The sequence below is a fragment of the Lucilia cuprina genome, chromosome 6 (genome assembly GCF_022045245.1).
Source record: "Lucilia cuprina isolate Lc7/37 chromosome 6, ASM2204524v1, whole genome shotgun sequence".
NCBI classification, from domain to species: Eukaryota; Metazoa; Arthropoda; class Insecta; order Diptera; family Calliphoridae; genus Lucilia; species Lucilia cuprina.
In genome coordinates, this window is record NC_060954.1 from 14,545,127 (window position 1) to 14,558,522 (window position 13,396).

Consider the following 13,396-nt stretch of genomic DNA (forward strand, 5'->3'; position numbering starts at 1 on the left):
AGTTCAGTTCTAGTTCAGTTCTAGTTCAGTTCTAGTTCAGTTCTAGTTCAGTTCTAGTTCAATTCTAGTTCAGTTCTAGTTTAGTTCTAGTTCAGTTCTAGTTCAGTTTTAGTTCAGTTCTAGTTTAGTTCTGGTTCATCTCTAGTTCAGTTCAGCATTGACACTTAGTCCATTATGAAGAAAACTTTATAGTCGCGAGTCATTCTGTATAATAGTCTGTTATATAGAAACCTGTCTCTATATAAATTTTTTCTGCAGAAAAAGTAGTTTTTTAATATTACCACAATGTTGTGTGGCAACACTTTTCAATTTGCAATAATAATTTAAAATAGTGGCAACTCCGTTCAAATTGGTGAATTTATTTGCCGAAATACATGTGTGATCATTCGGCTTAGCTTTTGAGGCGTTTCGTCTTGTAACTCTGGCCCACACTACAATCTAATGATTAGTTCTGAATGTAACCTATAGCTCAGACTACCTACTGAATAGTCCAGACTATAGTACCTTTATAGTTCAGAATATCTACTCAATAGTCCAGACTGTAGTCTACTCTGTAGTTCAGACCTAACCCAATAATAAGAAAATTACATCGAAAGTTTGACTTTTTAGTGTGAGTGTGCAAATTTAAAAAAAGCTCGAGAAAAGTAAAAGTAAAGATTAGATACAATCAGACTAATCTCTAAATATTTTATAACGTCAGACATACAAAAACTAATTTTATTACACAAATTAAATGTTAGATAACTATTTCAAAAAGATTTCAGTATTATTGTCTGGACTATATATGGACTACAGAGTTTTGCATTTTAAATGATTATGAAATTTTTCGAAAGTTTTATGATTAACAAATTCCTAACCTTGAAAAAAGTCTTAAATAAAAAAAAGGAAATATTCCTATATTTATTTAGGTGGAAACTAAAAAATACCAACAAATACTTTCTCTCTGACTTTATCTAAATATTTCACAATATCATTTTAAAAGCTTTATTGTACAACAACGGTCGTTAGTAAATATTGGAACATGACATTAAAAGATGTTTGATGAATACAAATGATCATAAAAATCAAAAATATTTTAAATGTCTGTAACTCTTTAACCACTTATACGTTTTGAAAGGCGATTTCAACATAAGATTATGAAAATTTTAAACTTTAAATTGATATTTAATTGATGTGAATTGAAAATAATGTTAAAATCTCCTTAATAGTCATAATATTTGAAATAAATAATTGTTGTTGTAATTATATTACAGATATTTTCAGAATTTAAGTAAAATATGCCAGTAATTTTTTGTTCTAAAGATTTATTGCAAAAAATGTCATTAAACTGCAAATATGATTTAGTTGTGACTAGTATTTGTTTGATTAAGACAATCATAAACAACACTCTTTATGAAGTAGTACGAGTTTTTATCTAAAAAATTTTATAACACTCTTAAAAAATATTTATTATACAAACAAAATTTTGTTGATAATTAAAAAAATATATAAACAAATCTTTTTTTTAAACATTTCAATATACAAAATTTTTCATTTGCCGGCAAAGGATCAATCATAAATTTAAAAATTTCTTTAAATGTCTGTAGTTTTGAACTCAAGAGCCTGATTGAAAAATGGTTTTCCATTTAAGATCGGCGATGATGAGCACTTTTGAATAAGTTTTTGAATGAAGAAAAAACTGGACAAAATCAAAATTAAATACTAATTGATAACTAATTGATCGCATTTAATAAAGTTTATAACAACTAAATGTTTGTTGTGACAAATAAGTAGTTGATAGTTGATAATTTTGTCGAAATACTCTACATGAAGTTTAGTCTACATAAAGAGTCGAATATTACACTAAAATTCTTTTTTTTTTCTTCTTCTTCTTTTTAGAGAGTTGCTATTCACACCGATTTAGTCAAATTCGAAAGGTTATATAGCGCTATTGAAATATCAGTTTTTTTTTTGTTATTGGAAAATTTTTCAATTTTATTTCGTTACTCAACGAGAAGCTGCAATGGTTGCAGTAGCAATTCAAACTGTTTTAACATTTCTAAGTCCAAAATTTTCAACATCGTACTTATCAATTAGAATTGTTTTTATCTTTAAATCTCTGTGCAGTTCATAAATTAAACACTTTACATTTATATCTTTTAGCGACTTTTATGACAACTTTTTTAAAGGTCTAGGTTAATCAAATATTAGTTAAATACCACATATGTACCCTATAAACATATAATGAGAAATATCTTATTTCTTTGTCATGATATTTGAAACAAATAGTTCAGCTTTTAAGGGAAACCAGTGGACACTTAGTCCATTCTGAAGAATACTTCATAGTCCACACTATAGATTACTATATAGCCGAGACTATAGTCTGCTTTATAGCCTTTACTATATTCTTCTTTATAGTTTAGACTAAAGTCTACTCTAAAATCCAGACTATAGTCTAATCTATATTCTGGACTCTACAGTCTAGACTTAAGTCTACTCTATAGTCTATATTATAGTCTACTCTATAGTCCAGACTATTGTTTACTATAATCCCGACTATATTTTACTTAATAGTCAAGTATACAGTCTATTCTATAGTCCATACTATAGTCTACTCTATAGTCCAGAGTATAGTCTACTCTATAGTCCAGACTATAGTCTACACTATAGTCCAGACTATAGTCTACTCTATAATCCAGACCATAGTCTACTCTATAATCCAGACTTTAGTCTACTCTATAGTCCAGACTATAATCTACTCTATGGTCCAGAATATAGTCTACTCTATAGTCCAGACTATAGTCTACTCTATAGTCCAGACTATAATCTACTCTATAGTCCAGAGTATAGTCTACTCTATATTCCAAACTATAGTCTACTCTATAGTCCAGACTATAGTCTACTCTATAATCCAGACCATAGTCTACGCTATAATCCAGACTTTAGTCTACTCTATAGTTCAGACTATAATCTACTTTATAGTCAAGATTTTAGTCTACTCTATAGTCCATACTATAGTCTACTCTATAATCCAGACTATAGTCTATTCTATAACCCAGACTATAGTCTACTCTATAGTACAGACTATAGTCTACTCAATAGTCCAGACTATAGTCTACTCTATAGTACAGATTATAGTCTACTCAATAGTCCAGACTATAGTCTACTCTATAGTCCAGACTATAGTCTACTCTATAGTCCAGACTATAGTCTACTCTATAGTCCAGACTATAGTCTACTCTATAGTCCAGACTATAGTCTACTCTAAATTCCAGACTATAATCTACTCTATCGTCCAGACTATAGTCTGTTCTTTAGTCCAGACTACAGTCTACTCTATAGTCCAGACTATAGTCTACTCTATAGTCCAGACTATAGTCTACTCTATAGTCCGGACTATAGTCTACTCTATAGTCCGGACTATAGTCTACTCTATAGCTCAGACTATTGTCTACTCTATAGTCCAGACTATAGTCTACTCTATAGTCCAGACTATAGTCTACTCTATAGTCCAGACTATAGTCTACTATATAGTCCAGACTATAGTCTACTATATAATTCAGACTATAGTCTACTCCATAATCCAGACTATAGTCTACTCTATAGTTCAGACTATAGTAAAGATTATAGTCTACTCTATAGTCCAGACTATAGTCTACTCTATAGTCCAGACTATAGTCTACTCTATAGTCTGTAACGGTTCAGGCGTTGTGCCCTATCCTTCAGGAGACCTGCGCTACCTATTATTCCGACCGTGCTCAGTGTTTGGGGTGGTGTTCTTGTCTTCATCAGGATAGGCTAAGAACCGCACATTAACTTAAAAGGTTGCTATTAATATTAACTAATAAAAAAAGTTTGTATTTTTATGTCAAGAGAAGATGGTGGTATTTCTTCTCATTCTATACCCTCCCAACCTTTGTATCTTATTAAATCATCCTTTAGACACCCTACAATGATTCCCTAACTACATGTTTAACTAATCTTTCGTGGAATAAAAAAATAATTTAAATGGTCATTATATAAGTCTAATAATTAAACAAATTTATTATTAAAATGTAAACTGAACATATTTATAAGCTTCATATTTATAATTAATAAAAATTATTGGTTAATTTTTTGTTGTGTAGTGTAATTTGTTTATTTTATTTTTAAGTATTCTAAATTGAAATATTCAATAATGAAAAGTATGAATTTTACTTTCAAATGTTGCTAACATAATACTTTAAGATATTATGTTAATAACATAATTGTTTTAATATTAACAAAAAAATGTTCAATTTAGAACACTTAAATATATAGAGAATTTAAATGAACAATAAACACAATTGTTCAATTCACAATCGATGTTGTAGCGTTGTATGCGTTGTATGTCAGCAGCTGCTACAATAGTCATAACAATGTTGTTGGTATTTTCCATGCAAAAGCTCTATACAACTCATACGACAATTTTTTATATGTTTTTTGAATGTTGTAAGAAATTTTAGTGTTGCCAATTGTTTTTTTCAACATATAAACAAAAATTCAAACGATTTTAGCAAAAAAAACGATAAAGCGGTAACACTGAAATCAAAAACAAACAGCTGTTTACAAAAACAAAAAACCTAAAATTTTATTTAAAACAGTTTATTTATTAGTTTAAAATGTGATATAAAGAAAATAAAAGAATTCAAAATCCAAAGAAATTAATTTGGTTTATTTCGCATGTTTAATTAATTTAATATTTTTTGACTTTTTTATCTTTTGACATTGTTATGTGTATTTGTTTTGATTGTTTTTTTTTTTTTTTTTTTTTTCATTGAGAACATAAACTTATGACTTTCTGCAAAGATCTGTTCACAATCACTGTTACTACACTTTAGTAGTTACAATATACAACTTGATTGTGAATTGAACAAATTTAAAACTTACCAAACATAATCCAACGATGACCACAGGCCTGTAGTTTGTTGAATTTGGGTTTAAATTATAATTTTGAATTTTTAAATTCTCATATTTTTAAAGATTTTAGATTTTAAGTGTATTTATGTTTGTATGTATGTTAGTGTTTAGGGTGTATAAAATATTAGTGTATAAGTGTTATTACAATTTTAAGCTAATTTAAGTTATGATTAAGTTTAATTTTATATAAAATTAAGTTAATAAAATTGAAATTAAATAAAAAATTGAAATTAAGTTAAGATTAAGTTACATTATTGTCTAAAATAAGATAAAATTTAAGAAAATTAAAATTTTAAGTTAAGATAGATGCAAGTAAAGTAGAAGAGTTTTAGTAATTTAACAAAAAGTTAGTTTTAAGATAAATTAATTAGATTTTAAGTTAAATTAGATAAAATTTAAGATAATTTTTTAGATAAAAAATGATTTTTTAGTTGTTTAAAGATAAAATTAGTTTTAGTTTATTGTTTATATTAAACCAAATTAGTTTTAGAGGCTTTTTGAAGATAAAATTAGTTTAGATTTAGCGTTTAAGTAAGTTTAAGTAGGCTTTAAGTAAAATAATTAGTTGTAGTTTAGTTTAAGTTTGATTCTTGTAGGATTTAAGAAAGATGCTGAAGATTTATCGATGCTTGTTTCACAAAACTTCAAAGTTGAGATAATTATTCCGAATGATTCTTGTTCGGTTTAAATTTATATTCAAATCCGGTGAGTGTATTAAACAGATTAAAATTTCCTTTCCAAACCTATGCACAAAAAATCCTTAAATATGGTCCCAAAATTTTAAATTTATTATTGTTTACCTTAACTTCCTTCACGAAACCGTTTCTTCTAAATATCAGTAATCCCACAAAATTATATTTTAATATAACGGATATTCTTATAAATAGTTTATTTCCGTTTTGCAATATTAAAATTTTATTTTCAAATGAAAAAAAATGAAATACAAATTTTTCAATACATACAAAAGTTTGTATAAAATTGTTATTGGAAAATTCTCAAGTATTTGAAACCCAATAATCCAGACTATAGTCTACTCTATAATCCAGACTATAGTCTACTCTATAGTCCAGACTATAGTCTACTCTATAGTCCAGACTATAGTCTACTCTATAGTCCAGACTATAGTCTACTCTATAGCCCAGACTATAGTCTACTCTATAGTCCAGACTATAGTCTACTCTATAGTCCAGACTATAGTCTACTCTATAGTCCAGACTATAGTCTACTCTATAGTCCAGACTATAGTCTACTCTATAGTCCAGACTATAGTCTACTCTATAGTCCAGACTATAGTCTACTCTATAGTCCAGACTATAGTCTACTCTATAGTCCAGACTATAGTCTACTCTATAGTCCAGACTATAGTCTACTCTATAGTCCAGACTATAGTCTACACTATAGTCCAGTCTATAGTCTACTCTATAGTCCAGACTATAGTCTACTCTATAGTCCACACTATAGTCTACTCTATAGTCCAGACTATAGTCTACTCTATAGTCCAGACTATAGTCTACTCTATAGTCCAGACTATAGTCCAGACTATAGTCTACTCTATAGTCCAGACTATAGTCTACTCTATAGTCCAGACTATAGTCTACTCTTTAATACAGACTAAATTATTATATTAACACCAGTCTGTAGTCCAAACTATAGTCTAGATTGTACTCTACTCTATAGTCCAGACTATAGTCTACTTCTTCTTTATAGTCTTAGCTATAGTCTACTATTCAGACTGTAGTCAATTCGTTATCCAGACTAACCTTTAGTCCAGACTTTGTCCAACTCTATAGTCCAAACTAAAGTCTATTTATAGTCGACCCCATTGTCCAAGTACAAGACGTTACAAATGATTTGATAAATCAAAATTCACCACAACTTTATATTTCAACTAAAAAGTTTTAAAAAAATAAAAATCCAGTTACAACCTATATCACAATTCTCCTACGCACCTCCCACCCTCCTTTCCAGTAGGTCATAACAATTACTTTATTGTTGTTGGTAACGACGTTGATGTTGATGATGATGTCGATGTTATCTAAAATTAAAAAACTTATCATTTTAGAAATTCTCTACAAAAACGTAAAGATCTCTTCACACTTTACTTAATATAAGATTGACAGTCAATTGGACTAGTTTAGTTATTCCGTGTCCAAGGACTTTGCGGAAAATGTGCAAAATTTAAAAAAAATAAAATAAAATAAAATTTTTAAAATAATAAATTTAACTAAATAACTTAAAAGTACAAATAAATTACAAGCATCAAAAAAAATGAATAGTGAAAAAAGTGGTAGTGGTGCTTTTGATAATCCTGCCTTTATGTCCTCTAAAGTGGATTTGATTACAATAAATTCAGCGGAAAGTAATGAAAATATACAAGTTAGTATGAAAATATAAGATTTTAAAAATTATTAAGAAAAAAGTTATGAATGAAAATTAGCATTTTTTTATCTGTTTATCACAGCTATTTTATATAGTTGTGCTTGAATTACGCTGCGAAAGTTGTATGGAATTTGACTTGCTCGTGAGAGGTTTTATAAACCATTTTTATAATTATTTATTTAGTTAATAACGGATTCGTGGGTTGTGTTAAAAGTGCTAAATAAATCAAGATTTTCAAGGATTTTTAATACAACTACTACAATCTACTCTACAGTTTTGTCTACAGTTTAATCTATAGTAAAGACTTTAGACTACTCTATAATCCAGACTACATTCTATAGACAGCTAAAGAATACTTTCAAGTCCAGACTATTGACTACTGTAGTCTGGACTGTTTAATTAGACTACAGATTTTAGTCTGCTATATAGTCCAGGCTAAAGTCTACTCTTTAGTCCAGACTATAGTATATTCAATATTCTAGACTATAGCATACTCCATAGTGCAGACTATAGTATACTCTATAGTTCAAACTATAGCCAACTCAATAGTTCAGAACACAGACTTTTCTATAATCAAGACTATAGTCTACTCAATAGTCAAGACTATAGTCTACTCAATAGTCCAGACTATAGTCTACGCTACAGTTCATTTTTCTCTATACTACAGACATTTTTTACTCTATAGTCCAGACTATATATTCTAATCAATACTTCAGACTATTGTCTACTCTATTGTTCATAGTCTACTATATAGTCCATACTATAGTCTAATCTATAATCCAGACTATTGTTTACTCTACTATATAGTCTAGACTTGACTTCTTGACTTAATAGTCAAGTCTACACTCTACTCTATAATTTATACTATTGTCAACTATAAAGTCGCACCTGGACTATTCTACAGTCCACGCTAAAGTCCATTCTAAGCACTATATCATATACATAGACTCCATATTCCAGACTATAGGTTACTCAATATAATAGATTATAATCTAATCTATAATTCAGACTATAGTCTACTCTATAGTCCAGACCAAAACTTACACCTATACTCCCAACTGCACATACACTCCAGACTACTGTTTAGTCTGACTACATTATAAACCTGACTATATTTTAATCTATACTCCAGTCTATAGTGTACTATATAGTCCAGACTATATTCTGCTCAATAGTGAAGTCTACAGTGTACTCTACAATCCGCACTATAGTCTATATTAATTGTTTACTCTATATTCCAGTTTACTCTATAGAGCAGATTATAATCTACTCTATAGTCCAGGATATAGTTTACTTTATAGTCCAGACCACTATATAGTCCATACTATAGTCTACTTTATAGTGCAGACTATTATTTATTATAATCCCGACTATATTCTAATCTATACTCAAGACCGTAGTCTACTATATAGTCCAGACTATATTCTACTCAAGTCAAGTCTACAGTCTACTCTATAGTCCATACTATAGTCTACTATAAAGTCGCTCCTAGTCTATTCTTCAGTCCACACTATAGCCTACTCTATACAACACAGTGTTCTCTATAGTTCAGACTTAAGTTTACTCTATAGTCCAGACAAAAGTCTACATCATAATCCAGTCTTTGGTCCACTCTACAGTCCAGCCCTTTAGTCTACTCTATAGTCCAGACGATAGTCTACTCCATGGCCCTTCATTAACATTTTTCAAATATTTTTTTTCTCAATTTTAGAAATCCTGTGATACTGCCTCCGACAATGAATCTCAAACCACCTCGGGTCGTGATCAATGGGGAAATGGTTTGCAATTTCTAATGTCTTGTATAGCGCTGTCGGTGGGCCTGGGTAATGTGTGGCGTTTTCCCTTTATAGCTTTACAAAATGGCGGTGGTGCATTCCTCATACCCTACATAATTGTATTGTTCTTTGTGGGTAAACCCATTTACTATATAGAAATGATATTGGGGCAATTTTCTAGTCGTGGCTGTGTTAAGGTATTTGATTATGTGCCCATTATGAGAGGTATTGGTTATGGTCAAGCATTGTCAACGTTTTTAACCTCTTCCTATTATGCATCTCTAATGGCACTGACGCTACGTTATTTAATTTTATCATTTTACCCCGTATTACCCTGGAGCTATTGTCGCGATGAATGGGGTGATCAGTGTATTGATTCTAAAATAAATGCAGGAGATACAACGGAAAGTCACATGTTGACAGAGGCATTTAATGGTTCAGTTAAGAAATCATCAGCTGAACATTATTTTGTGTAAGTTTTGTAAAATTTAAAGTTTAGTTCCGAATTTATGTGCAGATTTTTCCAACAGCAAAGTTATTTTACATGAAACTCCTAACATAGATGATGGTATTGGTACACCAGATTTGTATTTGGCTCTGACATTAGCCTTCTCCTGGATTGTGATAGTTTCGATTGTTATATGTGGTATAAAGACATCCGGTAAAGTGGCTTACTTCTTAGCTCTATTTCCCTATATTACTATGTTGGTACTTTTGGTGCGCTCTCTAACACTACCCGGAGCATTTGATGGTGTTTTATATTTCTTAAGACCTCAATGGGATAAACTGCTAGATGCTGGGGTTTGGTATGCTGCCGTTACACAAGTATTTTTCTCGTTAACAGTCTGTAATGGTGTTATATTGATGTATGCCTCTTATAATCGTTTCGATCATAATATTTGTAGGTAAGTCAATCAATCTTTAATTTAGTTTTGATATTAATTTCTTAATTATTGCATTATATTATTATAGAGATTGCACAATTGTCACTACTTTAGATACATTTACATCTTTACTTTCGGGTATTATTATTTTTGGCATATTGGGTAATTTGGCTCATGAAACGGGTACTACAGATATTCAGAGTGTGGTGAAAGGAGGCCCCGGTTTGGCTTTCATTTCCTATCCAGATGCTATAGCGAAATTTACTATGGTGCCACAAGTAAGTACAGTTACCAATAAGAATAATTTCTTATAAGTTGTTTAAACACATCTATCCGGCTCGTTCCTTTTATGAACTTTGCGAAAACTAGCGCGGGAATAGATATGGTAGCACTAAGAAAATAAGGACCTAATGTAAAAATTGGAAAGAAATCAATAATACAATATATAGACTTATTTTGTAAAAAAAAAATATGGACGTTTCTATAATCTAGAATTTATTTACCTATGGTATAGTCAAACTGAAGTCAAGACTATAGTTAAACTATAGTCAAGACTATAATCTAATCTATAGTCAAGACTATAGTTTAATCAATCTAATTTATAGTCAAGACTATAGTCAAACCTATAGTCAAGACTTTAGTCCAATCTATACTTAAGACTATAGTATAATCTATAGTCAAGATTACAGCCAAAACTGTAGTCTAATCTATAGTCAAGACTATAGTCTAATCTATAGTTAAGATTACAGTCAAGACTTTAGTCTAATCTATAGTCAAGACTATAGTTAAATCTATAGTCAATACTATAGTATAATCTATAGTCAAGACTCTGGTCTTATATATAATCAAGATTCTGGTCTTATATATAGTCAAGACTATAGTCTAATCTATAGTCAAAACTATAGTCTAATCTATAGTCAAGACTATAGTATAATCAATAGTCAAAACTATAGTATAATCAATAGTCAAGACTATAGTCTAATCTATAGTCAAGATTAAAGTTAAGACTTTAGTCTAATCTATATAGTATAATCTATAGTCAATACTATAGTGTAATTTATAGTCAAGACTTTAGTCTTATCTATCGTCAAGACTATAGTCTAAACTGTAGTCAAGACTATAGTCTAAACTATAGTCAAGACTATAGTCTAAACTATAGTCAAGACTATAGTCTAAACTATAGTCAAGACTATAGTCTAAACTATAGTCAAGACTATAGTCTAAACTATAGTCAAGACTACAGTCAAGACTATAGCCAAGACTGTAGTCTAATCTATAGTCTAATCTATAGCCCTGACTATAGTATAATCTGTAGCCCTGAACGTAGAGTGGACAATATAGTCTATTCCAGACTATAGTCTGCTACTATTGTCCAGACTATATATAATATTCTCTATTGCCCTGGCTATAGTATACTCTATAGCCCTGATCGTAGATTGGACCCTAAAGTATATTCAAAAGTGCAGATAATTTAATGTATGGTCCAGACAAATGCCTTCTCTATAATCAAGACTATAATCTACTCTATAGTCCATACTAAAGTCTTCCTTATAGTCGAAAATCTAATCCAGACTAAATTCTACTCTCTAGACCAGACTGTAGTCTATTTCGTATTCCACACTATACTGTATACTCTACAGTCCAGACATAAGTCTACTTTATAGACCAGATTATGTGTTCTATAGTCCAAACTATAGTCTACTCGCTAATCTAGACTATATATAGTCTTCTCTATAGTCTACTCTATAGTCAAGCCAATAGTCTACTCTATAGCCTCGACTATAGTCTACTCTATATCCCAGACTGTAGAGTGAGCGATATAGTCTATTCTAAAGTGCAAACTGTAGTCAACTCTACAATCTAGACTATAATCCAAACTATAGTTTACTCTATAGTTCAGACTATAATACAGACTATAGTCTGCTGTATAGCCCAAACTATAGTCTACTTTGTAGTCTAGACTATAGTCTACTGTATAGTCCCAACTATAGTCTACTCTTGTGTATTCTATAGTCCATACTCTATAGTCTACTCTACTCGCTAATCCAGTCTATATATAGTCTTCTCCATAGTCTGCTCTATAATCAAGCCAATAGTCTACTCTATAGCCTCGACTATAGACTATAGTCTATTCTATATCCCTGATTGTAGAGTGAGCGGTATAGTCTATTCTAAAGTGCAAACGGTAGTCACCTCTACAATCCAGACTATAATTCAAACTATAGTTTACTCTATAGTCCAGACTATAATACAGACTATAGTCTGCTCTATAGGCCAAACTATAGAGCAGACTATAGTTAGTTAGTTAGTTAGTTAGTTAGTTAGTTAGTTAGTTAGTTAGTTAGTTAGTTAGTTAGTTAGTTAGTTAGTTAGTTAGTTAGTTAGTTAGTTAGTTAGTTAGTTAGTTAGTAAGTTAGTTAGTTAGTTAGTTAGTTAGTAAGTTAGTTAGTTAGTTAGGTAGTTAGTTAGTTAGTTAGTTAGTTAGTTAGTTAGTTAGTTACTTAGTTAGTTAGTTAATTAGTGGAAGTCGAACTCACGCGTCTATAAACTCCTTCAGAACTTCAGATAGTACTTCACTAACTTTCTTTTCAACATTTCAGGTTTTCTCCGCCCTATTCTTTCTAATGCTGTTTGTTTTGGGTATCGGTACCAATGTGGGCATTATCACCAGTGTAATAACGGTAGCCTGTGAACTTTTCCCTAATGTAAAAAGATGGACCATAGTAATTGGAATAGCTGTAATAAGTTTCTGCTTAGGTTTAATGTATATAACACCAGGAGGACAATATATGTTAAACTATATAGATTTCTATGGAGTTACATTTGTCGCCATAGTCATGGGTATATGCGAGATAATAACAGCGGGCTGGATTTATGGTAATGTATAAACTTAGAATCCAAGACCTGTAATATATATTAATAGTAAAAATATTTGTTTTATCCTTTAGGTGTTAAAAATATTTGTCGTGATATTAAATTTATGTTAAATATTAAAACATCTCTGTATTTTCGCATATGCTGGAGTATTATTACACCCGTTTTTATGATTGCCATATTGATTTATACTCTAGTGGAATACAAGCCCTTGGAATATAATGGGGTTAAATATCCGGAATATATTTATGGTAATTTACCTAAGTAATGTTATTAACAACAAAATTATTAATATTTTCCCCCTTTTTTCTAGTATTAGGTTGGTGTGTTTCAGCCTTTTGTATAGGTCAACTGTTAATATGGGCCTGTATTACCATTTACAAGAGACCTGAATCAAAACTTTGTAATCGTATCAAAACAACATTTAATCCTTTGTCATATTGGGGTCCTTTAGATCCATCTACACTTAAATCGTATAAACAGTCAATAGAATTAGATGTTGCTAACACTTTGGGAGTGACGAATAGAGGCTTTTGGTTTAAAATTTATGATAATATATTTAATTAA

The 13,396-nt window shown here is 30.3% G+C and overlaps 1 protein-coding gene across 1 annotated transcript; it reads left to right on the forward strand.

Annotated features, from left to right (window-relative positions):
• Positions 1–7,085: 7,085 nt before the first annotated feature.
• Positions 7,086–13,396, forward strand: LOC111684111 (sodium-dependent nutrient amino acid transporter 1-like). The gene is made up of 7 exons (XM_023446237.2): positions 7,086–7,293; positions 9,008–9,543; positions 9,602–9,976; positions 10,044–10,233; positions 12,556–12,832; positions 12,904–13,080; positions 13,143–13,396. The coding sequence occupies exons 1-7, from the start codon at positions 7,186–7,188 to the stop codon at positions 13,394–13,396; spliced, it is 1,917 nt and encodes a 638-aa protein (XP_023302005.2). The 5' UTR covers positions 7,086–7,185.

What these genes read in the sequence shown, in the direction of transcription:
- LOC111684111 (XM_023446237.2), top strand. Translation starts at nt 7,186, where the DNA reads ATGAATAGTGAAAAAAGTGGTAGTGGTGCTTTTGATAATCCTGCCTTT. An exon ending in TTCGATCATAATATTTGTAG is followed by an intron (nt 9,977 to 10,043) that starts GTAAGTCAATCA and finishes ATATTATTATAG; the next exon opens with AGATTGCACAATTGTCACTA. An exon ending in AATTTACTATGGTGCCACAA is followed by an intron (nt 10,234 to 12,555) that starts GTAAGTACAGTT and finishes TCAACATTTCAG; the next exon opens with GTTTTCTCCGCCCTATTCTT.